The sequence below is a fragment of the Schistocerca nitens genome, chromosome 12, assembly GCF_023898315.1.
Source record: "Schistocerca nitens isolate TAMUIC-IGC-003100 chromosome 12, iqSchNite1.1, whole genome shotgun sequence".
NCBI classification, from domain to species: domain Eukaryota; kingdom Metazoa; phylum Arthropoda; class Insecta; order Orthoptera; family Acrididae; genus Schistocerca; species Schistocerca nitens.
This window is the reverse complement of record NC_064625.1, coordinates 188,534,043-188,560,130: the sequence shown is the minus strand read 5'-3', so window position 1 is coordinate 188,560,130 and position 26,088 is coordinate 188,534,043. Positions and strand designations below refer to the sequence as shown.

The following is a 26,088-nucleotide window of genomic DNA, read 5'->3' as shown; positions in this document are numbered from 1 at the left end:
ACTTCTGCGAATGGTTCATCCAACAATGTTTCAATCCTCATTTCAGGGGAAATGTTCTCTTTACGGACGAGGCTTCATTCCAACGTGATCAAATTGTAAATTTTCACAATCAACATGTGTGGGCTGACGAGAATCCGCACGCAATTGTGCAATCACGTCATCGACACAGATTTTCTGTGAACGTTTGGGCAGGCATTGTTGGTGATGTCTCGATTGGGCCCCACGTTCTTCCACCTACGCTCAATGGAGCACGTTATCATGATTTCATACGGGATAGTGTACCTGTGCTGCTAGAACATGTGCCTTTACAACTACGACACAACATGTGGTTCACGCACGATGGAGCTCCTGCACATTTCAGTCCAAGTGTTCGTATGCTTCTCAACATCGGATTCGGTGACCGACGGATTGGTAGAGGCGGACCAATTCCGTGCCCTCACCCTCTCCTGACCTCAACCCTCTTGACTTTCATTTATGGGGGCATTTGAAAGCTCTTGTCTACGCAACCCCGGTACCAAATGTAGTGACTCTTCGTGCTCGTATTGTGGACGGCTGTGATACAATACGCCATTCTTGAGGGCTGCATCAGCGCATCAGGGATTCCGTGCGACGGATGGTGGATGCACGTATCCTCGGTAACGGAGGACATTTTGAACATTTCCTGTAGCAAAGTGTTTGAAGTCACGCTGGTACGTTCTGTTGCTGTGTGTTTCCATTCCATGATTAATGTGAAGAGAAGTAATAAAATGATCTCTAACATGGAAAGTAAGCGTTTCCGGAGACATGTCCACATAACATATTTTCTTTCTTTATGTGTGAGGAATGTTTCCTGAAAGTTTGGCCGTACCTTTTTGTAACACCCTGTATAGTCACAGACCGGGCCGAAGCACGTGAGGTTGCAGGCAGTAGTAACTGAAGTAATACCGTGTAGGGTGTGTAGCGAGCCCAGTGAGCACCACCGTGGCTCACGGCCTCACGTGTGTCGGGTTTGTGAGACAGGTGGCTCTCTCAGAAGGTGGGTTGAAGATTCGGTACTGAAATATCACGAGGTGGCGAATTGGTCGTGTTTACATCCCACGAAGTTCTGTGGATTGAAAAGTACACAGTGAAAACGTATAAAATGGCAAATATCAAATGTTATTCTGTCTCGATCTGCAGCTTTTTTCAATTTATACAGGTGCAGTTATTTTTAATTTAAAATCGTGATGATCTAACAAGGGAACCTCCCCATCGCACCCTCTCAGATTTAGTTATAAATTGCCACAGTGGATAGGCCTTGAAAAACTGAACACAGATCAATCGAGAAAACAGGAAGAAGTTGTGTGGAACTATGAAAGAAATAAGCAAAATACTCAAACTGAGTAGTCGATGCGCAAGATAGGCAACATCAAGGATAGTGTGAGCTCAGGAGCGCCGTGGTCCCGTGGTTAGCGTGAGCAGCTGCCGAACGAGAGGTCCTTGGCTCAAGTCTTCCCCCGAGTGAAAAGTTTAATTTTTTACTTTCAGTTACTATCTGTCCGTCCGTCCGATTCGAGGTAACTGACATCCACAAGAAAAGCTAAATGGGGCAAGGTAGAAGAATCTTTTTACCCATTCGCCAAGTGTACAAGTTAGGTGGGTCGACAACATATTCCTGTCATGTGACGCACATGCCGTCACCAGTGTCATATAGAATATATCAGGCGTGTCTTCCTGTGGAGGAATCGGTTGACCTATGACCTTGCGATCAAATGTTCTCGGTTCCCATTGTAGAGGCACGTCCTTTCGTCTACTAATCGCACGGTTTTGCGGTGCGGTCGCAAAACACAGACATTAAACTTATTACAGTGAACAGGGACGTCAATGAACGAACGGACAGATCACAACTTTGCGAAAATAAAAAATGTAAACTTTTCACTTGGGGGGAAGGCTTGAACCGAGGACCTCTCGTTCCGCAGCTGCTCACGCTAACCACGGGACCACGGCGCTCCTGAGCTCACACTATCCTTGATGTTGCCTATCTTGTGCATGGACTTCTCAGTTTGTGTATTTTGCTTATTTCTTTCATAGTTCCACACAACTTCTTCCTGTTTTCTCGATTGATATGTGTTCAGCTTTTCAAGGCCTACCCACTGTGCCAACTTATAACTAAATCTGAGGGGGGTGCGATGTGGAGGTTCCCTTGTAAGAAGGGGAAATTAAGCTGAAGTCATGGATTAAGGTTTGTATTGGGGGAGGGCATCGGAATTGGGTAGTTCGTGCAGCAAAAATCTCGAGGAAAATTTAATTATAAGGGAAAAAAGAAAAAAAATATTAAAATTGGTGAAATAATAAGGAATCACTTACTACTGGTTTAAGTGCATAGGCATCAGCAGCTGGTGTCAAGGGACTACATTGCAATATACAGATTGTTAGTTGGAATGAAGGAAATAGACTGTGTGACAGAAAAGTGAATCAGCCAGAAGGGAAAGAGGAAATGAAATGAGACTTGATGTGCTGAGAGGCTTGTGATGTTATTTCAGTGATTACAAAATAGTGTCAAATTTACAAAGATCTTAGCAGTATGAGCCCACTTATAAAAGTGCAGGCACGGTCCAGTTGAGAACGGTGTGGTGAAGCTGCCAGAGGCGAGCCGGCTCTCAAATGCCGTAACCGGTCCTCGATATCCCGGACGCTGCCACTGGTACGGAGTTGACCTCCGAGCCGGCGCCACACACCTTCTCCTGGGGACAGACCTAACAGAGTTTCCGGCAGTGGCACTGCACTACCTCGACATCACACCGAGAGCTCACAGTGTCGTGTGCCATCTCTCGACGACCGTTGTCGTGTCGAAAAATGGCAACACGATACTTTCGTGCGAGAGCCAACCCGTGAGGACACATTGATAAAATACCGATATATCGATGTTATTTTCACCGATATATCGATATCAAAATGGTAATATCGAGTGCCGATATTTTTATTTTGTACTATATTTTTTTCGCAATTTTCTGTATTTGCAGTTGTGTAACATTACGAGTCAAGATAGATGTAATGGAACTTGAATAGCGTATTTGCCTGTATTGGTTACGGTAGAGAGATCGATCTTTCGGTCCTGTCTGTATATTTATATATCATATTGCCTGAATAAAGGCGGGGCGAGTGTAAAGCTATCGTTAAAATCGCACGCCGCCCGACTTGTTACGATTTGGTCGGTCATAATAATAATAATAACATGCTTTCGAATACAATTAAAATATAACCTGTTTAGTGTTATTGGAAATAATATGTAGTAAATTAATGAGTAAGGTAGCCGATCCTGTAAGAAAAGGTAAAATTAGGCATATTGAGGTGTTTTGCTTTATATCGACGAAGCCGATAATACGGCGTCATTTTCTTTTTGTTTACTCTTAGAAATAAACAAGTAAAGAAGTGCTAATTGTGCGTAGTGAAAAAATTTAGGGGCGAGTTTTAAATAACTACTGTATACAATCAGACTAACAAATGGACATTTAGTTACACTAAATCACGAATAGCGAAATGTGGTCATTAAATTGATTACACCTACAGGGCGGTCAATTCCGGGATAAATCTATATGCATCTCACGAGGGACGCGGTATTGAGACCGTTTTTTTTTTTATTTATATCGCGGAGAGCGGGCTTCGATTTATGAAAAGGAGAAAAACTGTATCATTATCATTGACTGTTGGTGTCAAGCAACCAAAACTGTTCACCAAAGGGTTTCGGTGAATGAGTGGTGAATGCGAAGTAAAACCGTGAACAAAGTTATGTTAAATAAAACAGAAGAAACAAGACAGTTTGGTCGTATCTGTTATTATTCCATGAACTGTAACATTTCTTATCGTTGTACGAAACCTTTATAGACGATCGTTATGACAATTTGCTTCGAAGGGATCTCGTTACGAGTTAAGTTTTGGGGACCTGGTCAAGAGGGGGTAGTTCGTAGATGCTAACTACTGCAGCTAGTCTGGAATCAGGTGCTACCGCGACCGTTGTCTGTTGTCAATGACTTGAGGTTACCATATCTCGCGCTCTAAGATGGACGCGCCTTTGCACTCGGTATAACAGTGCCTCAGGGCAACAGCGACAACGCCGACGACGAAGAAAGATACGCTAGAGTTGTAATAGAACATAATTTTACTTTCACTGTGTGAAGGAGTCTTGCTAGTTGTTGAGCGTTAATCACATCCAGTCTTTCTTGACTGTGTGAAGCACGTGTAGGTGGCACAAAAGTACTACTCCAATTGCACTGAGGGGGCACGGAGGGCGGGCTGGGGTGAATGAAATAACAAGATTTCCTGTGTGAAAAAGTAGCACACCAATTGCATTAAATTACAATTTGTAATGCAACTAGTGTGCTACTTTTTCACGTTGGCATTCTTTAAAAACAGTTGCTGCAAATGACAATTAAAATCTACATCTAAATGATTACTCTGCACTTCACATTTAAGTGTTTGGCAGAGGGTTCATCGAACCACAATCATACTATCTCTCTACCATTCCACTCCAGAAAGCGCGCAGGAAAAACGAACACCTAAACCTTTCTGTTCGAGCTCTGATTTCTCTTAATTTGTTTTGATGATCATTCCTACCTATGTAGGTTGGGCTCAACAAAATATTTTCGCATTCGGAAGAGAAAGCTGGTGACTGAAATTTCGTAAATAGATCTCGCCGCGACGAAAAACGTCTTTGCTTTAATGACTTCCATCCCAACTCGCGTATCATATCCGCCACACTCTCTCCCCTATTACGTCATAATACAAAACGAGCTGCCCTTTTTTGCACCCTCTCGATGTCCTCCGTGAATCCCACCTGGTAAGGATCCCACACCGCGCAGCAATATTCTAACAGAGGACGAACGAGTGTCTGTCTCTTTAGTGGACTTGTTGCATCTTCTAAGTGTCCTGCCAATGAAACGCAACCTTTGGCTCGCCTTCCCCACAATATTATCTGTGGTCTTTGAACTGAAGTTGTTCGTAATTTTAACACCCAGGTACTTAGTTGAATTGACAGCCTCGAGAATTGTACTATTTATCGAGTAATCGAATTCCAACAGATTTCTTTCGGAACTCGTGTGGATCACCTCACACTTTTCGTTATTTAGCGTCAACTGCCACCTGCCACACCGTACAGCAATCTTTTCTAAATCGCTTTGCAACTGATACTGGTCTTCGGATGACCTTACTAGACGGTAAATTACAGCATCATCTGCGAGCAACCTAAGAGAACTGCTCAGATGGTCACCCAGGTCATTTGTACAGATCAGGAACAGCAGAGGTCCCATGACGCTTCCCTGGGGAACACCTGATATCACTTCAGTTTTACTCGACGATTTTCCGTGAATTACTATGAACTGCGACGTTCCTGACAGGAAATCACGAATCCAGTCTCACAACTGAGACGATACCCCATAGGCTCGCAGCTCGATTACAAGTCGCTTGTGAGGAACGGAGTCAAAAGCTTTCCGGAAATCTAGAAATACGGAATCAAGTTGAGATCCCTGTCGATAGCGGCCATTACTTCGTGCGAATAAAGAGCTAGCTGCGTTGCACAAGAACGATGTTTTCTGAAGCCGTGCTGATTACGTATCAATAGATCGTTCCCTTCGAGGTGATTCATAATGTTTGAATAGAGTATACCTCTCGTGCGACAGTACGGCGGTGCCTTTTTTCGACAGGACGACACTCGTCCACACGCGGCGCGAGTCTCTGGGCACTGGCTGGCCGGTGTCGAGGTCCTCCCGTGCCCGGCGAGATTCCCAGATCTCTCGCCGACAGGATACGAGCGGGACCGGCTCAGATTTCGACTCCGTCACAGTGGCAGTGTCCGGAATATCGAGGACCGGTTGCGGCACTTGTGGGCCGGTCGACTCGGGAGAGGATGCGACAGGTTTAGGACCGACCGAAGGAGCGCGAGTGTGTGGGCCGGAGGAGGTGCAGTGTGGGCTCCTGCTGCCGAGTTCTTTTGTAAATTTGGCTCGACTTTGTTATCGGTGAAATAACGTCACGTATCTTCTCGAGCCATAAAATTTGATTTTCTCCCGTTGTAACATTACGAGTCAAGATATATGTAACGGAACTTGAATAGCGTATTTCCCTCTGTTGGTTACGGTAGAGAGATCGATATATCGATCCTGTCTGTATATTTATATATAATATTGCCTGAATGGGAGATACGATACTGCGTGAAGAGTTTGACAGAGCACTGAAAGACCTGAGTCGAAACAAGGCCCCGGGAGTAGGCAACATTCCATTAGAACTACTGACGGCCTTGGGAGAGCCAGTCCTGACAAAACTCTACCATCTGATGAGAAAGATGTATGAGACAGGCGAAATACCCTCAGACTTCAAGAAGAATATAATAATCCCAATCCCAAATATAGCAGGTGTTGACAGATGTCAAAATCAACGAACTATCAGTTTAATAAGTCACGGCTGCAAACTACTAACGCGAATTCTTTACAGACGAATGGAAAAACTGGTAGAAGCCGACCTCGGGGAAGATCAGTTTGGATTCCGCAGAAATGTTGGAACACGTGAGACAATACTGACCTTCCGACTTATCTTAGAAGCTAGATTAAGAAAAGGCAAACCTACGTTTCTAGCATTTGTAGACTTAGAGAAAGCTTTTGACAATGTTGACTGGAATACTCTCTTTCAAATTCTGAAGGTGGCAGGGATAAAATACAGTGTGCGAAAGCCTATTTACAATTTGTACAGAAACCAGATCGCAGTTATAAGAGTGGAGGGGCATGAAAGGGAAGCAGTGGTTTGGAAGGGAGTGAGACAGGGTTGTAGCCTATCCCCAATGTTATTCAATCTGTATATTGAGCAAGCAGTAAAGGAAACAAAACAAAAGTTCGGGGTAGGTATTAAAATCCATGGAGAAGAAATAAAACTTTGAGGTTCGCCGATGACATTGTAATTCTGTCAGAGACAGCAAAGGACTTGGAAGAGCAGTTGAACGGAATGGACAGTGTCCTGAAAGGAGGATATAAGATGAACATCAACAAAAGCAAAACGAGGATAATGGAATGTAGTCGAATTAAATAGGGTGATGCTGAGGGAATTAGATTAGGAAATCAGACACTTAAAGTGGTAAAGAAGTTTTACTATTTGGGGAGCAAAATAACTGATCCGCCCCTGTCTGCAGGTATTGGATGACCACACACTTTGCTCTCTTTATCCATTTTCCAAAATATGTACGCTTCGGATGCTTCGGACTCCAATATCTGAAACAAAAAAGGATGTTAATGAAAAATTTTGTATGTGACCTATCCGAGGAATGAAACATTAGTTGCTAAATTGGCATTCAGCTAGGTCAGACTATTTCATAGGTGGGCCGAGAACTTTTTAGTCGTCCTTTGTATCTCATCTGACTATCATATTTTTGTGTTCATAGTTCCGCGTAGTCAGCGCCTACACAACTTTCCCACTAGAGCGCGCTCCGCTAAGCACAACAGCGCAGGTGCAGTGCTCGTCCGTCTCTGCACTATGAGATGGCGCTGCCTTAGAGACGGACCAAATTCTGCTTCCGCCGATCCGCGTATTAATATGTCACGCAGCCAATGAGATTGCTGCTAACGTAGAACCTTTTCTCCTCGCGGATCACACTCGCGCAGTGACACCTGAACGCGCGTGGTATTATAACGAGTGTACAGACCTCCGATTAGTCAGTCTGCATTTGTCTGTACCAGTCTATAGTCAGGTTTCAGTCTGCGCCTGCTAAGATTATCATATTGCTGTACATAGCCATGAAGAGAAATGTATAGACACTTTGTCAAGTATCAGATATATGTGAGAATAAGATTAACGTACGAATACCAAAGGAACTACAGATTGTCAATTGTAAACAGCATCCAGAATCAAGTTAAGTAATGTTTATGCTTATTATTATTATAATAAATGTGTTTGAAAATTAATCAAGTTCTGTTTAAAGTTGGTCACCGTCAATCTGCTACTCTAAGCGTGCAAGTGGCATTTCTATCGTCTGACCTAACGGCAGAAGATAAACACGCCACGATAAGACCACGAGACATATTGCTGACACTCGCCTACTTCGCTAGATTGACAAGTCAAATAAACTGATGGTGTGTGTACGGAAAGTCTTACAATACGCACACCACACATATTTTTGCTACTAAAGAGAAGAGATTGTAATGTCCCCACAGCAAATACCCTCTACCACGCACCAATTAATCATTTTCAATCAAACCATCCACATTCATTCACTGTGGAAAAGTTGTCTGATCTGATTTTCTCGTAATATATGCGGCGACAGCTCGTCGACGCCAAAGTATTTTCTAGGGCGTTTATTCTTTGAAATAACAGACGCATATAGGCATTCTCCATGGTTGTTGGAGAGGTAACTAGGACAGCTTCTGGACTATCTGTTGGGGGATTGACGTGTTTCTGAGAGATACATATTCTGCTTTTCTTCTCGCTAAAGCGAGCCGATTGACATTTGTGCCGCTAGCGGTTTGTTTTGAAGAGAAAGAGATTGTAAAAGGAAAATAATTAAGGCGTGGAATGACCGGAGATCTGGACATGTAATGGAGATGGATTTAATACACGATTTCCTCCATAAATAAGGTTGGTGGCTTTTTTGTTCTGGAGTGAATGAACGAATGGGTTTTTTCTGAATCATTTGTCGATCACGTTGGCCCTGTAATTAGTGGAGAAGTTTCAGCTGTGTCGAAGAGAGCCTGCAATCACTGAGTCTGTGTTAAATCGTCCAAAAAGGCTTCGTACACATCTGGAATTCGCAATCTTTCGTAAAAGGAAGAAATTGTCCAAACGATTGATTCTCCCGACTGGCTGCATTGTTTAACAGTAATAATAAATCTAAAGATCTCTTAGAAGATCATAAAAAATAATGTTTGTGTCAGGAGTGGTATAAGAAGAGACAGGGTAAGTCCATTTTGGTCAGTTACAAATTGTCAGCACCAGCCCACAGTGCCGCGCCTGCAGCTACGTCCTCCGAGGCCAGTGACAGCAGACTACACGTGGACCGTCCTGTTGCAGCTGGTGCAGAGCACGCAGCCGGGCGGCCGGCCCCTGCAGGAGGAGGAGTGGTTCCACGGGGTGCTGCCGCGCGACGAGGTGGTGCGCCTGCTGACGCACGAGGGCGACTTCCTGGTGCGGGAGACGGTGCGCCACGACGAGAGCCAGGTGGTGCTCTCCGTCTGCTGGGGCGGCCACCACAAGCACTTCATCGTGCAGACCACCGCCGACGTGCGTGCGCCTACGGCTGTCAATTCACTTACAGCTCATTTTATTATTAACTAATCATGTTATAACAGTTTTCACGGGACAGATTATTCAGTGTAAAGATCTGAAACAAATACTAACAAAGCAGTGTGCGATTTGCAGGGGGCATGGGGGGGATTTCCCCCCCTCTGCATCAGACCATCCCCTCCTCTGGTTTTAGTTTATGCATCCCAACCTGGGATGTTTATTTCCCAAGCACTGGAGTAAAACTTCACATATAATTTAAATTTGTGGAGCCAAACACTGAAAGTTTACTATTAACACTATTAATATGTATGCTTATTAATTTTGAAAAAGTGTTATGTAGTAGTTAAGCATTTCAAAACATTTAGAACTAAATGACTAGCCGACGCACGCCACATTTCCGTAGCATGCCACAATGTTGCAAGACGTCGCCCCAGCGTAAACGAGGCTTTAGAGCCAGGTCTGTATTGTATGGTGGATGTGATGTGTTGCGTACGAAACTAAAACCTGCAATCAGATCCAAACGTCGTGCAAAACTGTGAAGAGGTGTCATCGTGCAACAAGATAACGCTCCAAACGGACAGCCGACGCAATAAAGGAGTTGAGATTCGAGGTTCTGGAACATCCACCATACAGTCCAGACCTGCCTCGAAGCGATTTTCACATGTTTGGACCCTTAACGGAAGCACTACAGGGAAGAAGATTTCAAAGTGTTGAAGACGTCATTTCTGCGGTGCAAAATTCGTTACTGATGCAACCTATAAACGTATTTTCTGATCAAATAAAAAAACTGGTAAAACGTCGGGAAAACTGCATTGAAGTCTACGGAGGTTACGTACAAAAATAACGCATGTTGGAGTTTTCTATCATCAGAATAAGTACAGCTTTTCACAAATGTGCCTTTGCTTTTTGAATTCCCCTCGTATACCTGTATGTAGATGATTTTGTAAATAAGCTTTACCTATAATGTACCTTTAAAGATATAACAAGGGATGGCTTTTCTGATAGTGCATACGCGTGAATAGTGAGTTCGGCAATAACATCTATTTATAAATAACTGATTAACCATGGGTAACACCGCGGTCCAAGCAAGTAACATACATAATTATACTAACCCCCTAAGACATCCCCCCCCCCCCATTGGTAAAAGCACAAATCGCACACTGTAACAAAGAGATAGAGGGGCTGGCCAGTATTTACCTCAGCTCAGTACAGCAGATAGAGGACACAAAACAGAACAGAAAATTTACATACCTAGATTTCGGAACTTTGTTCCTTCATCAGGGAGGAGAGAGGGGAAAAAAGGGAAGAAGGGAAAGTGGATTTAGTTACTCACAACCCAGGTTATGAAGCAACAGGGAAAGGTAAACAGGGAGGGTAGCAAGGACGGAGGCACGGTTGTCAAGAGGGAAGCCAAAGATATTCTACTGTTGAGTACTGAGCCAGCTTCGAACCAAAGAGGATGCATACAGAACTAAAGAGTTATATAGTATAAAGATAAACACAACTATGTAGGATGAAAAGATGCGCGAATGGCTAAAGAGGAGAGGGAAAGAGAAGAAGACTGAAGAGTAAATGGGAGTGAGGTTGGTTAACATAGGTTCAGTGCAGGGGGATGGCGGGATGGAAGGATGTGTTGGAGTGCAAGTTCCCATCTCCGCAGTTCCGAAGGACTGGTGTCTACATCTACATGTACATGACTACCCTGCAATTCATATTTCAGTGCTTGGCAGAGGGTTCATGGAACCACAATCATACTCTCTCTCTCTACCATTCCACTCCCGAACAGCGTGCGAGAAAAACGAACACCTAAACCTTTCTGTTCGAGCTCTGATTTCTCTTATTTTATTTTGACGATCATTCCTACCTATGTAGGCTGGGCTCAACAAAATATTTTCGCATTCGGAAGAGAAAGTTGGTGACTGAAATTTCGTAAATAAATCTTGCCGCGACGAAAAACGTCTTTGCTTTAATGACTTCCATCCCAACTCGCGTATCATATCTGCCACACTCTCTCCCCTATTACGTGATAATACAAAACGAGCTGCCCTTTTTTGCACCCTTTCGATGTCCTCCGTCAATTCCACCTGGTAAGGATCCCACACCGCGCAGCAATATTCTAACAGAGGACGAACGAGTGTAGTGTAAGCTGTCTCTTTAGTGGACTTGTTGCATCTTCTAAGTGTCCTGCCAATGAAACGCAACCTTTGGCTCGCCTTCCCCACAATATTATCTGTGTGGTCTTTCCAACTGAAGTTGTTCGTAATTTTAACACCCAGGTACTTAGTTGAATTGACAGCCTTGAGAATTGCCCTAGTTAAGTAATCGAATTCCAACGGATTTCTTTTGGACTCGTGTGGATCACCTCACACTTTTCGTTGACAACTGCCACCTGCCACACCGCAAAGCAATCTTTTCTAAATCGGTTTGGAACTGATACTGGTCTTCGGATGACCTTACTAGATGGTAAATTACAGCATCATCTGCGAACAACCTAAGAGAACTGCTCAGATTGTCACCCAGGTCATTTATATAGATCAGGAACAGCAGAGGTCCCATGACGCTTCCGTGGGGAACACCTGATATCACTTGAGTTTTACTCGACGATTTGCCGTCTATTACTACGAACTGCGACCTTCCTGACAGGAAATCACGAATCCAGTCCCACAACTGAGACGATACCCCATAGGCCCGCAGCTCGATTAGAAGTCGCTTGTGAGGAATGGTGTCAAAAGCTTTCCGGAAATCTAGAAATACGGAATCAAGTTGAGATCCCCTGTCGATAGCGGCCATTGCACAACAACGATGTTTTCTGAAACAATGTTGATTGCGTATCAATAGATCGTTCCCTTCGAGGTGATTCGTAATGTTTGAAAGGCTATGGCCAAAAATTTAGTTGCGAGAGTGCGATTGTCTTTTATACGTGCCCGTCTGTGGCTCAGCGATCATCTTTACGGTGAGTTGCTACCTATCCACACTAATATTGATTCTCAGAGTATTTGCACAAGTTATCTGTTGCACAACTCGATCACCGTGGTGTCATTTTGTCAACACGGCCTCGTATACACGAATAGCGGGCCACACGAGTGAATTTCTGTGTCGGGCCAAAACTGCAGGCACTTTCTGCGGATATCCTGCCGCCCTGAAGCCCATCGGTTGCCACTACCGTGCAGGTCCTGCCGTCGGATCTAGTCTCTCCGATCTTCCCACAGGCCCGGCGTAATGCGACAGATTTTCGTGGTTTATCCATTGACTCGGGACAGGTGTGCTCTTTGGCAGGCCAGAGGCCACAGACGATGGATTTTAGGAATTGCAACTGTCTCACCACAAATACATTGCACAGTGCGGCATTTTATTTATTGTAGTACATGTTGGTACTTCAAAAATAGTTTATATATTAGAAAGTATGGATGATAAAAAGAAGAAAATTGTGGCAGTCGGCGGCAATTTGTACGCTATGTACTCATATATTTCTCAAAAGAAAAATCACACAATATCTGTGAAGTAATAGATGTAACACAGTGGGTAATAACCGACTATAATGAACGTAGTAGAACCGACATTTTATTGACAGTCACGTGCAGTGTTGGATTGCACAATTCTTCCCCACCTTATACACTTCTTTCGAGAGGCCTACTTTTTTCTGAGGCTATTTCTGAAATCAGTGAAGGAGGTATTTTAAATCTGTCTTGCAACTCCAAGGAAATGTGTATTTTTGTCACCAAATCTGTTTTGTTTTGTTGAAATAAAATAACAACAGTGGTCTTAATGAAACATGTATAGCATTTACCTTGCTTTCTCCAACTAAAAACGGTTCATTACAAAAGATGTAAATGTTAGTACTTAAGATTTTTGCTCACTTGGGGGAAGAAGGGGGGGGGGAGGGAAAATACAGAAGTCCTTATATTTCTTGTGAATTTATGTCTTTACTTACCGTTGAGATCTCAAAATTTGTCAGGGAAAATTGCTAAAACTTGTCTGGAAATCAGGGAAATTGGAAGTTTCATTGGGGAAACTTGTGGCAACCCCGAATGAGTGCAGAACTCAGCCACGCATAAGGAGAAGTCTGACTGACAAAATACATCATCAATTCCACCTTCCAGCACTGCTGTGTTGCAACATACTACTGAGTCACTTCAAAGATCTGTGAAACAGGGAGGCAGGAGAAGCCGATCAAGTGTACAACGAATTCCGAGATCACTGCGCGCTACGAACGAAGACGACCCAGATCGGTGGGTGGATGATGGAGTACTGCGAACGGTTCGAACGTGTGCTTCGTGAGGACGAACGGTTTGCAGGGACGGAAACCCGGTCCGATGGGGCACAATTCAGACTTAACGCTACTCTAAACTGTCACAACTGGTTGTACTGGGGTCCTGAAAATCCGTACGTTCGTGTGGCCAAACGTGTTAATCTACCGCGTGTCATTGCACGGTTTGATTGGCCCATTCTTCTTTGAATGTACTGTAACTGGTGAGGTGTATCTTCATATGCTGCAAACATGCTGCCATCCGAGAGGTGTTTGGAAATGAAATGTGGTACCTACAAAACGACGGTGCTCTGCTTTACTACTACAGAATGTCAGAGCCTTTTTGTTTATTTTTTTTGAGTCATCAGTTTCCTGACCGGTTGGATGTGCCCTGTGTCAACCTCTTCATCTCGGAGGAGCACTTGCAACGCATGTCCTCAATTATTTGCCGGATGAATTACAATCTCTGTCTTTGTCTCCAGTTTTTGCCCTCTACAGCTCCTTCTAGTACTGCGGAAGTCATTCCCTAATGTCATAACAGATGTCCTATCAACGTTTCCCTCCAGCTTCTTAGTGTTTTCCACATCTTCCTTTCAATTCTGATTCTGTACAGAACCTCCTCATTCCCTACCTTATCAGTCCACCTAATTTTCAGTATTCATCTGTAGCACCAAATCTCAAATGCTTCGAGTCTCTTCTGTTCCGGTTTTCACACAGTCCGTGTTTCACTACCGTACAATGCTTTGCTCCAAATCTATATTCTCAGAAATTTCTTCCTCAAATCGAGGAAGACTTCTCTTGGCCAGGAATGCCCTTTTTGCCATTGCTAGTCTGCTTTTGTTATCCTCCTCGCTTTGTCTGTCATTGGTTATTTTGCTGCCTAGGGGGCAGAATTTCTTAACTTCATCTACTTCGTGACCATCAATACCGATGTTAAGTTTCTCGCTGTTCTCATTTCTGTTACTTATAATTACTTTCGTCTTTCTCCGATTCACTCTCAGCCCGTATTCTGTACTCCTAAGACTGTTCATTCCATTCAGCAGGTCATGTAATTCTTCTTCACTTTTACTCAGGATAGCAATGTTGTCAGCGAATCTTATCACTGGTATCCTTTCACCTCGAATTTTAACCCCACTCCCGAGCCTTTCTGTTATTTCCATCATTGTTTCTTCGATGTAACTTTTTAATCCAAACACTTTGTTCTTGGTTGTCCACTGTGATTGTTCCATCCTGGCTCTTGTGCATATTGTTTAATACCCACCTCTCCGTATAACTTACCTCTGTTTTTCTCAGAATTTTGCACCATTTTACATTGTCGATCACTTTTTCTGGGTCGCCAAATTGTATGAAAGCACCTCGATTTTTCCTTAGCACTGCTTCCGTTTCAACCGCAACATCAGACTGCCTCTCTCGTGCCTTTACCTTTCCTAAAGCTAAACTGATCATCGTGTAACACCTCCTCAGTTTTCTTTTCCATTCTTCTTTATATTATTCGTGTCATCAATTTCGATGCATTAACTGTTGAACTGATTGTGCAATAATTCTCTCACTTGTCAGCTCTTGCTGTCTTTGGAATTGTGTGAATGATATTTTTCTGAAAGTCAGAGGTGTGCCGTCAGGCTTATACATTCTACACACCGACACGAATAGTCATTTTGTTGCCACTTACCCCAATGATTTTAGAAATTCTGCTGGAATGTTATCCATCCCTCCTGCCTTATTTGATGTTGAGTCATCTAAAGCACTTTTAAACTCCGATTCTAATACTGGATTCCCTGTCTCTTCTAAATCGACTTTTGTTACTTCTTCCTATCACATCAGACAAAACTTCCCCCTCACACACGCCTTCAGTGTACTCCTTCCACCTGTCTGCTTTTAATTTCACCTAAGGTTGTTTTGACTTTCCTGTATGCCGAGTCAGTCCTTCCGACATTCATTTCTTTTCCAATTTCTTCACATTTTTCATGCAGTCATTTCAGCTTAGCTTCCCTGCACTTCGTATTTATTTCATTCCTCACTGACTTGTATTTCTGCATTCCTGAACTTCCCTGAACATTTCTGTAGTTTGTTTTCTTCATTGATCAACTGAAGTATTTATTCTGTTACCCATGGTTTCTTCCAGTTACCTTCTTTGTACCTGTTTTTCTTTCTGACTTCTGAGATTGACCTTTTTAGAGATCCTTATTACTGTATCTATAGGCTTAGAGAACTTCAAGCATATCTCATCATTCCTTAATACTTCTGTATCCCACTTCATTACATATCGATTCTTCCCGACTAATCTCTTAAACTTCAGCATACTCTTCATCGCTAATGAATCGTAATCTGAGTCTCTATCTGCTCCTGGGTACGCCTTACAATCTCTGTCTGACCACGATGTAGTCTAACTGAAACCTTCACACATCTCCCGGCCCTTTCCAAGTATAAGTGATTCTTGAACAGAGTACTCACTATTACTAGCTGAAATTTAATACAAAACTCAGTCTTTCTCCTCTCTCATTCCTTGTCACAAGCCCATATTCTCCTGTAACCTTTTCTTCTACTCCTGCATTCCAGTCTCCCACGACTATTAGATTTTCATCTTCATTTACGTACTGTATTATTCCTCCAATATCCTCATATATTATCTCAAACTCTTCATCTTCAGCTTGTGACATCGGCATGTACACCTGGTTTTCATTTGCTGTCAATTCTGATAAGAACAACCCTATCACTGAATTGTTCAGAGTAACACACTCTCTGCCCTACGTTCCTATTCATAATGAATCCTACTCCCATTATACCATTTTCTGCTGCTGTTGATATTACCCTATACTCATTTGACCAGAAATCCTTGTCTTCTTTTCGTTTCACTTCAAAGCCCCCAACTATATCTAGATTGAGTCTTTGCATTTCCCTTTTCAGATTTTCCAGCTTCCCTACCGTGTCTGAGCTTCTGACATTCAACGCCCCAACTTGTAGGACATTATCCTTTTGTCCGTTGTTCCACGTTTTTCTCACGGTCACCTCCACCTCGCCAGTCCCCCCAAGTGGTGGATTATTCTGGAATCTTTTGCCAATGGCACTTTTTCAATTACGGGCCACATGTCCCGTTACATGTTACGTGTCTTTAATGCGGTCCGTTTCCATTGCCCTCTGCATCGTAATGCTGACGATCGTTGCCGATTCTTCCGCCTTTAGGAGCAGTTTCTCACCCCGAGGACAAAGAGTGCCGTGAACCTCTCCTGCTCCTCCACCCTCGATGACAAGACTGCTGCCGGAATGAGGTGCACTTCTTATGCCTGAAGTCTTTGGCTGCAAATGCTGATTATTAATCAAAATTTTAGCGGTGACTGGTTTCGAACCCGGGACTGAAGACGTTTTGATTATTAATCAGAGACACTACCCGTAGATCACAGGTGCATCAGAGCCTAGTTGAGTGAAAATCTACCTGGATGATGGATAGTTCAAAGAGGTTCTGTTTAGTACCCACCAGACATTACTGACCTTGACTTCCATCTATAGGGGACCTCGAAAAATAAAGTTTATCAACAGAAGCCAGTTACACTGAACGGACTACGAGAGACCATTGAGGTATCCTGTGCTACTATTACACTAGCAGGACTGACAGCAGTATCGGCTTTGTTTAGCTGCTTATGGGGATCACTTTGAACACACACAATAACCTTCCTCCTGTGCAAGAATTGTAACAATATGTCATTTTGTTCCATTAATATTGACTATCAAAGAGCGTCTAAATTTTCTGGAACCATCTGTATTTGCACATGACACATTTTTATTTCTTTTGTTTTTGTGTGCTTGCAACAGTGGTGTGTGTGTGTGTGTGTGTGTGTGTGTGTGTGTTCTTGAAAATGTGCACACATTCGAAACTGGGCACTAGTGCATACTAAAATACTTACTTAAAGTATTAGACTGGTGGAAATGAGGTTGTTCTTTGGACATGTTTTAACTTTGTAGTGAAATATGCTCACTATTTTTATATACTTGAATTTAGCATATTTCGTGACAGTACTCACTTTTCTGTGGCTTGTTTATAAGATGATATTTGACTTTTCTGTGTTGGCTTCAGTCGTCTAGCGAAAGTATGATTCCAAATGCTGTTTCATCGGCTGCAGAAATGACCTGGTTCAATGTGTTTGCCTCATTTTTGGTGCTTCAAATACCATTTCTTTGAATGTGGTTCCTTCTTGATGTTTGTTATAAGAAAGTAGTAACATAATTCATTTTTCCTGTTCACTAGCAAATTATTATAATGGCGACCTGCACATTGTTCCACCGTCACACACACCGAGAGTTCACTGCCGACTGACTACGGTCAAAGACGACTCCAGCGTCAAAGACATTTCACACAACACACAAGCTTCCACTTGTAACCAGTCTCTTTGATATTCTTCGTCACATCTACTAATATTAATCAATATGCTGTCACTCTCAAACATGTAAGCAAATTAGCATAAAATAAGGCAAATTACAATTCACAAAAAAAAATATTCTGACAAAAATATAAGAAAATATTTACAACCTCCCTCATTAGATTTGGTATCGACAAATCCGGTAGAAAATAACACATCTCCCAGATCCATTACAGTAGTATAATGAAACTGTGATTCTCAAACAGATTAGTGTATGTGAATTTATTTTGTATTGTGCAAGGGGCAGTTGGTGGTAGCAATTTCTTAGTATAGCTGAAGTCCCATACAAAAGTTTAAGAAGCTATCCAAGCTTTTGGCACAGTTAGTTCCTTCCTTGGCAAGGAAACAGGGATAGGTTGGGGAAGGTTGGAAAAGAAGGGCAGGGGGATGCACTTGCAGACACCTTTTTAAGGATCTTGGAATTCTTACACTCACTTTTCAGTAAATTTACTCTTTAATGTTTTTCGTTGCTGTCAATAAAATGAGTTTCAGATTAACTGTGATTTGCAAAGTCACAATACAAGAAGAAAAATAATTTTAATGTAGACTTCATGGGGGAGGTATGTACTTTGGTGGAAAGATCTTCAACAGGCAAGTCTTAACGTAAACGAAGAAATTGTGTACCACACTAGCCACTTCTTCTACAGATTATCTGAATATTTGCATTCGGAATTGTAAAGTTGCATTAGCTGCATGGCAAGTAACAGTGTTTGAAATAAAGCTGTGTGATGAGTAATAATATTCTGTAAATAAGACTCAATATTTATAGATGTACAAAATGTTTTCTGTGAAAAATATCATTGCAATTTAGTAAATCCTTAGCTGCTGCCGCTACTACTACCAGATAAACAGCAGTTGCACATGTGCTAATGAAAAGGCATGGCCAAGCTTTCAGGAAACATTCCTCACATGGTAGAGGAAAAAAATATATTATGTGGACATGGGTCTGCAAATGCTCTATTTCCATGTTAGAGTTCATTTTCTACTTCTCTCAATAATCATGTTGATGATGGGAAACTCACAAAAACAGAGCAGATAGAATATTCTGTAAGAAGTTTTTCTTTTGAACCAGGCTGAAGAACATGAGGCCCTAACAAACAGTCACCAACAATGCCAGCCCAAATGTTGACAGAAAATCTTTGTTGATAACGTGATCTTCCAGGTTACTTCAGCATGTCAGGGATCCTGTATGACAGTGATTTGATGTGTGCATCCTTGCTAATAGAGGGCATTTTGGACATTTCATTTAGGGAAGGGTTTAATACCGTAATAAAGAGGGTATTTTGAACATTTCATGTAAAAAATGTTTCATGTAATGCTGGTACATTCTGTTTATGTGTATTTCCCATAATTAATGTGATTTTGAAGAACTGTAGAAACTGAACTCTAACATGGAAATAAAGCATTTCTGCATCTGCGCCCATGTAACATACACACATCAAAAAAAGTTTTGCATCACCTCAGTTTCAAGAGTTCCGGAACCTGTACAGAAAATTGGAATAGAGACCAACTTAAACATCATTCCACCCTTTTTATTGCTAATGAAAACCAGTTGTACCACCATAGAGCGAGACCTTCAGAGGTGGTGGTCCAGATTGCTGTACACACCAGTACCTCTAATACCAAGGAGCATGTCCTCTAGAATTGATGCATGCCTGTATTGATTTTGATTTGATTTGATTTTAACAGGAGAGCTAAAATAGCTTAGGTCTAACCCGCCACTGCCCTCACCGAACCGAGCGAGGTGGCGCAGTGGTTAGCACACTGGACTCGCATTCGGGAGGACGACGGTTCAATCCCGTCTCTGGCCATCCTGATTTAGGTTTTCCGTGATTTCCCTAAATCCTTTCAGGCAAATGCCGGGACGGTTCGTTTCAAAGGGCACGGCCGATTTCCTTCCCCATCCTTCCCTAACCCGAGCTTGCGCTCCGTCTCTAATGACCTCGTTGTCGACGGGACGTTAAACACTAATCTCCTCCTCCTCCTCCCACACCGAAACTAGGTTTATTGTGTGGTATCGCTCCCCGTATATCTAGTAAAGCCAACCAGTGCTCTTAAATAGTGCAAGGAGTCCCTCTACCAGTTTTTTTTGTTAGACACAATTTCTTCAGGTCTAGTTGTCCCGAAGATTCTGTATCTGTTACTCTCGAATGCCATGCACTCAAAGATTAGGTGTGATGCAGTTTCTTCACCCTCATCACAGATCCTACATTTAGGGTCCTCTTCCATTATACCCATTGTGTGTAGGTGTTTTTTTGAAGTTCCCATGGCCAGTCATCAGTCCAGTCGTGAGTTTGATCTCTTTCCTGTTCAATCCCAGGATTACAGAGCTTCTTTTAAAACACGACTTGGGCATCATTACCTTACCATGTTTTTGTTTACGGACCTCGGTCCAATATCCCACGTGCTGTTTCCTCAGCCAGTTCTGTAGCTCTAATTTGATCATAGCCTCGGTGATTGTCAAGACAGGTTCCCGTCCAATAAATGGAGTTGTCGCCCCCATCCTAGCCAATCTATCGGCTTGTTCATTGCCACAGATCCCTGAGTGGCCACGGACCCACACTAGGCTTGCTTCCCCCTAACTCCACCAGAGCCCTGTGGCAATCTGCAACAATCTTAGATCTTGTTGCAGGAGCTGCCAATGATTTCAGGGCTGTCTGGCTGTCTGAATAGATGTAGATGCTACGATCATTGTAGCACCTACTCACATTCTCCTCCACACATGCCCCGATTGCAGTAATTTCGGCTTGGAATACAGAGGCCAGTTTCCCTAGAGAGATGACGGTCTCCAGTCTCGGCTGAACCCCGTACAACCCTGCCCCGAGGCCTCGACCTGTTTTCGACCCGTCGGTGAACCACACAATGGCCCCCGTACGGTGTCGAACTGTTTTCTTCCACTGCTCCCTACTTCCAATTATTACGTTGTTAGGAGTTATTATATAGTCAGCGGGCATTTTCCCAGACATACCTATATTTACCTCCCTCACTATGTTAGTGTGTGATTCTGGTTATCCAAATGAGACCCAGTTTTGGCCAGTTTTAAGTCTGTATGCCCCAGCTGCTGCCTCCATCTTAACCCAAAGGTGAAGTGTAGGCATGTCCAGCACGGCTTCCATTCCAGTGGTTCGTGTGCCGCTAATTACGCCCGTTATGGCTAAGCAGGCCAATCTCTGCACCTTATCGAGCTCTTTAGCAGCAACCAGCTGTTCTACCTTCTTCCACCACACTACGGTCCCATGGAAAACTCTAGGTCTAACCACTGTGGTGTATATCCAGTGCATACCCCTGGGGCTTAGGCCCCATTTTTTGCCACAAGCCCTCCTAGTACTCACTAAAGTGTTTTTTGCCTTGGAGCAGATACTTTTAATATGAGGGGCCAAGTTAGCTTCTCATCCAAGGTTACACCTAGATATTTCACTGTCCCCTTCACGGGTAGAGTTTCATTGAAGAGCTTTAGATTCCAGCTTGCATGCTGAATATGTCTCTCTGTAAATGGCACCACAGCAGTCTTCTTAGGATTAACTCTCAGATCCTGTTTAATGCTGCACAATTTTTGCACAATGTCCAACCCTCCTTGTGCCATATTCCTGACTGTGTCAGTGAATTTGCGAAGTATCACTATGACAAGGTCATCTGTGTATCCTTCGCAGAAGCATTGTCTGGAATTTAATTCCTCAATGAGTTCGTTCACCACTAGATTCCACAATATAGCAGATGAAACTCCTCCTTGTGGGCAGTCTCTAGTGGTCTTAATTACCATCTTTTCATTCATCATGGTAGCCTCTACCTTCCTTCCACTAAGCATGGCATACTAGAAGGTTTCAGATAGATTATACAATGGTAAGACAGAGATTGAGGAACCAGGTTTTAAATTGTAAGACATTTCCAGGGGCAGATGTGGACTCTGACCACAATCTGTTGGTTATGAACTGTAGATTAAAACTGAAGAAACTGCCAAAAGGTTGGAATTTAAAGAGAGGGGACCAGGATAAACTGACTAAACTAGAGGTTGTACAGAGTTTCAGGGAGAGCATAAGGGAACAATTGACAGGAATGGGGGAAAGAGATACAGTAGAAGAAGAATGGGTAGCTTTGAGGGATGAAATAGTGAAGGCACCAGAGGATCAAGTAGGTAAAAAGACGAGGGCTAGTAGCAATCCTTGGGTAACAGAAGAGATACTGAATTTAATTGATGAAAGGAGAAAATATAAAAATGCAGTCAGTGAAGCAGACAAAAAGGAAAACAAACGTCTCAAAAATGAGATCGACAGGAAGTGCAAAATGGCTAAGCAGGGATGGCTAGGGAACAAATGTAAAGATGTAGAGGCTTATCTCATGAGGGGTAAGATAGATATGCCTAGAGGAAAATTAAAGAGACCTTTTGAGAAAAGAGAACCACTTGTATGAATATCAAGAGCTCAGATGGAAACCCAGTTCTAAGCAAAGAAGGGAAAGCAGAAAGGTGGAAGGAGTATATAGAGGGTCTATACAAGGGCGATGTACTTGAGGACAATATTATGGAAATGGAAGAGGATGTAGATGAAGATGAAATGGGAGATATGATACTGCGTGATGAGTTTGACAGAGCACTGAAAGACCTGAGTCGAAACAAGGCCCCCAGAGTAGACAACATTCCATCAGAACTACTGACAGCCTTGGGAGAGACAGCCCAGACAAAACTCTACCATCTGGTGCGCAAGATGTATGAGACAGGCGAAATTCCCTCAGACTTCAAGAAGAATATAATAATTCCAATCCCAAAGATAGCAGTCTTGAGAGATGTGAGATTAAGGAAAGGCTAACTTACATTTATAGCATTTGTAGACTTAGAGAAAGCTTTTGACAATGTTGATTGGAATACTCTTTTTCAAATTCTGAAGGTGGCAGGGGTAAAATACAGTGTGCGAAAGGCTATTTACAATTTGTACAGAAACCAGATGGCAGTTATAACAGTCGAGGGGCATGAAAGGGAAGCAGTGGTTGGGAAGGGAGTGAGACAGGGTTGTAGCCTCTCCCCGATGCTATTCAATCTTTATATTGAACAAACAGTAAAGGAAACAAAAGAAAAGTTCGGAATAGGCATTAAAATCCATGGAGAAGAAATAAAAACTTTGAGGTTCGCCGATGACATTGTAATTTTGTGACGGACAGCAAAGGACTTGGAAGAGCAGTTGAACAGAATGGACAGTGTCTGGAAAGAAGGGTATAAGATGAACATCAACAAAAGCAAAACGAGGATAATGGAATGTAGTCGAATTAAGTCGGGTGATGCTGAGGGAATTAGATTAGGAAATGAGACACTTAAAGTAGTAAAGGAGTTTTGGTATTTGGGGAGCAAAATAACTGATGATGGTCGAAGTAGAGAGGATATAAAATGTAGACTGGCAATGGCAAGGAAAGCGTTTCTGAAGAAGAGGAATTTGTTAACATCAAGTATAGATTTAAGTGTCAGAAAGTCGTTTCTGAAAGCATTTGTATGGAGTGTAGCCATGTATGGAAGTGAAACGTGGATGATAAATACTTTAGACAAGAAGAGAATAGAAGCTTTGGAAATGTGGTGCTACAGAAGAATGCTGAAGATTAGAGGGGTAGATCACATAACTAATGAGGAGGTATTGAATAGAATTGGGGAGAAGTGGAGTTTGTGGCACAACTTGACTAGAAGAAGGGATCGGTTGGTAGGACATGTTCTGAGGCATCAAGGGATCACCAATTTAGTACTGGAGGGCAGCGTGGACGGTAAAAATCGTAGAGGGAGACCAAGAGATGAATACACTAAGCAGATTCAGAAGGATGTGGGCTGCAGTAGGTACTGGGAGATGAAGAAGCATGCACAGGATAGAGTAGCATGGAGAGCTGCATCAAACCAGTCTCAGGACTCAAGACCACAACAACAACAACAAGCATGGCTCTGGTCCAGCTACACATAGTGGTCCCCAGATCATGCACCGCTGCTGCCCTTACCATGGAATCGAAGGTTTTGTTACTAAAGGCCCCCTCAATATCCAGGAAGATACAGAGGGCTATTTCTTGGAAATGAAGTGCTTTTTCCACCTTCCCGACGAGTCGGTGGAGAGCTGATTCACATGATTTACCTGGTTGGTATGCACGTTGGTTCAGGTGTAAAGGGACCCTACATGGCCTCCTCTTCCCAACTTATTCATTAACCAGTTTTTCCAGTGTTTTGAGAATGAAGGAGGATAGACTTATTGGTCTCGTATCCTTGGCCTTGTTATGATCAGTTCTCCCTGGCTTTGGAATGAAGACAGCCTTCACTGCCCTCCAAACATTGGGAATGATTCCAACTGCTAAGCTAACCTTAAATAGCCTGCATAGGATTCTTATAAGCTTTCCTCCTGCCTGTTGCAGGAGAGCTGGAAAAATTCCATCTGGGCAAGGTAACTTGAACGGCTGGAATGTTCCCACCGCCCACTAGATTTTGTCGAAGTTACCTCACTCCTTGGCCGCTTCCCGGTCCTTTCTTCGAGTGTCTGACAACCGTTGTCTCTCTGGGGTCACATACTGGTCTGTGTTATCCGGCAGAGCATATTGAGGAAAGTGACTTTTGAGGAGCAATTCCAGCGTCTCATGTGCTGTCTTTATATATTCCCCATCCTCCTTCCTCAACGTACCTCCTGGATTGGTCGGTACTCTAGTGAGAATCTTGTGAAGTCTGACTTGTGCAACCGTGCTCTCCACTTCCTCACAGAATGCCTTCCAGGAGGCCTCCTTTGCTTGTCTTATTGCAAGGTTGTAACTGAGAAGGACATCACGATATTTAGCCCACTGTCCTTCGCGTCTCGCAATATTAAACAGTCTCCGTCCCTGTTTTCTTTGCATTTCCAATTTGTTATTCCACCGAGAAACACTCCTATTTGTGCACTTCCTGGCGATTGTGCAGTTGCCCTGATATGAGGTCACTATGGCAGAGGTGACAGCCTCTGCTACTTCCTCAAATTCTGGTGGCTTCCTTATCGTGGTTTTAATTTCCAATAAGCCTAAGTCGAGGTACCTCCTATGTGTCTCCCAGTCTGCTTTCCTGGGATTTCTATAAGTCGAGGTCTGTCGGATTCCCATTTCAACCTCGAGTTTAACGTACACGTGGTCCGACGAGGATGGCTCCGACGCCACACGCCACTGTTAGACACAGCTACCCATCGTCAGGGAACCAAATGTTAAGTCAGTTATGTAGGTCGGTTGCCCCTATTCAGGACCTCTAAGTTGTTAGCTAAGAGGAATGCGAGAAGGTACTCACTCTACTGCCGGTGTCCTCGCTGCCCCACACTAGGTCGCGGGCACTGGCGTCGCGCCCCACCGGCGGTCGGTCACCTCGCCGATGGCGAGTCTCTACCAGTCTTCTCACCTCCGTGGGAGGGGGAGAACTCTCCGTAAGGAAGGTATGCTGAGGCCGAGACAATTTCCCTCGTGATACCTTCCTCACATTGCTGCATTTTGATGGTCACTAAGTCCCTAGAGCAGAAATCCATCATTGGCACGAAAGAAATGCTGTTTGTAACATAGATGCATGTTCTGGAGTTTCTTAGATTACTAGCACAGAGCAGCTCACCTCCAGTGCCTCCGAGGCCCGATACACCCCCTTTGTATAAATAGGGTTCTGGTATCAGGGCCAAGTGCACGTTCCTGCCCCTCCAGGCAGCAGCTCAGGGCAGCAGAGGCCCCTTTACTGTGCTGCAGATTAATCTGCAGCACCTCCAGGCTCCGTCTTACTGCCATCTTTGAGGTCTTTGAGGACCCTGACAGTGACCTGCGAGAACCCTAAAAACAGTTTCAGGTCCTGCTCCCGCATCGCCTTCGGGGACTTCTCACCGACCTCCACCGGCGGGGTTCGTCCTTCCAGAGTAACCTTCCGGCTGATCACTCTCCAGTCTTCTGTCGGGACTTTTGGGTTCTGGGCCCCTATTTTCCCGAACAGAGTCTCGGGAGAGACTTCCTTAAGGATCTCGGGTACCCCTAATGATATCTTTGCAGTCTTAAGAAGCTCTGCTGCCATCTCGACCGGCAGCTTCGCATCTTCCCACGGGGATATCGTGGGCACCTTGTCCTTGAGCCATTCTCCTGTGTGCACCCCCTTACAGACAAAAATGAGTGCACAACGGTCTAGATAGACCCTCCTGAAGTTGGGACCTGGGCCAGTGCCACCCCCCCCCCCCCAAATCTTTTCAAAGAGGGCCATCTGTACTAGTTCCTCCTGCT

General features: G+C 43.6%; 1 protein-coding gene across 1 annotated transcript in view; it reads left to right on the top strand.

Moving 5' to 3' along the window:
- Positions 1-26,088, top strand: part of LOC126215008 (tyrosine-protein kinase Fer) — a 680,444-nt gene that overhangs the window by 572,807 nt on the left and 81,549 nt on the right. The window contains exon 8 of the mRNA XM_049941633.1: positions 9,004-9,213. Coding sequence (XP_049797590.1) covers positions 9,004-9,213 — 210 coding nt within the window. The remainder of the gene's footprint in view (positions 1-9,003; positions 9,214-26,088) is intronic.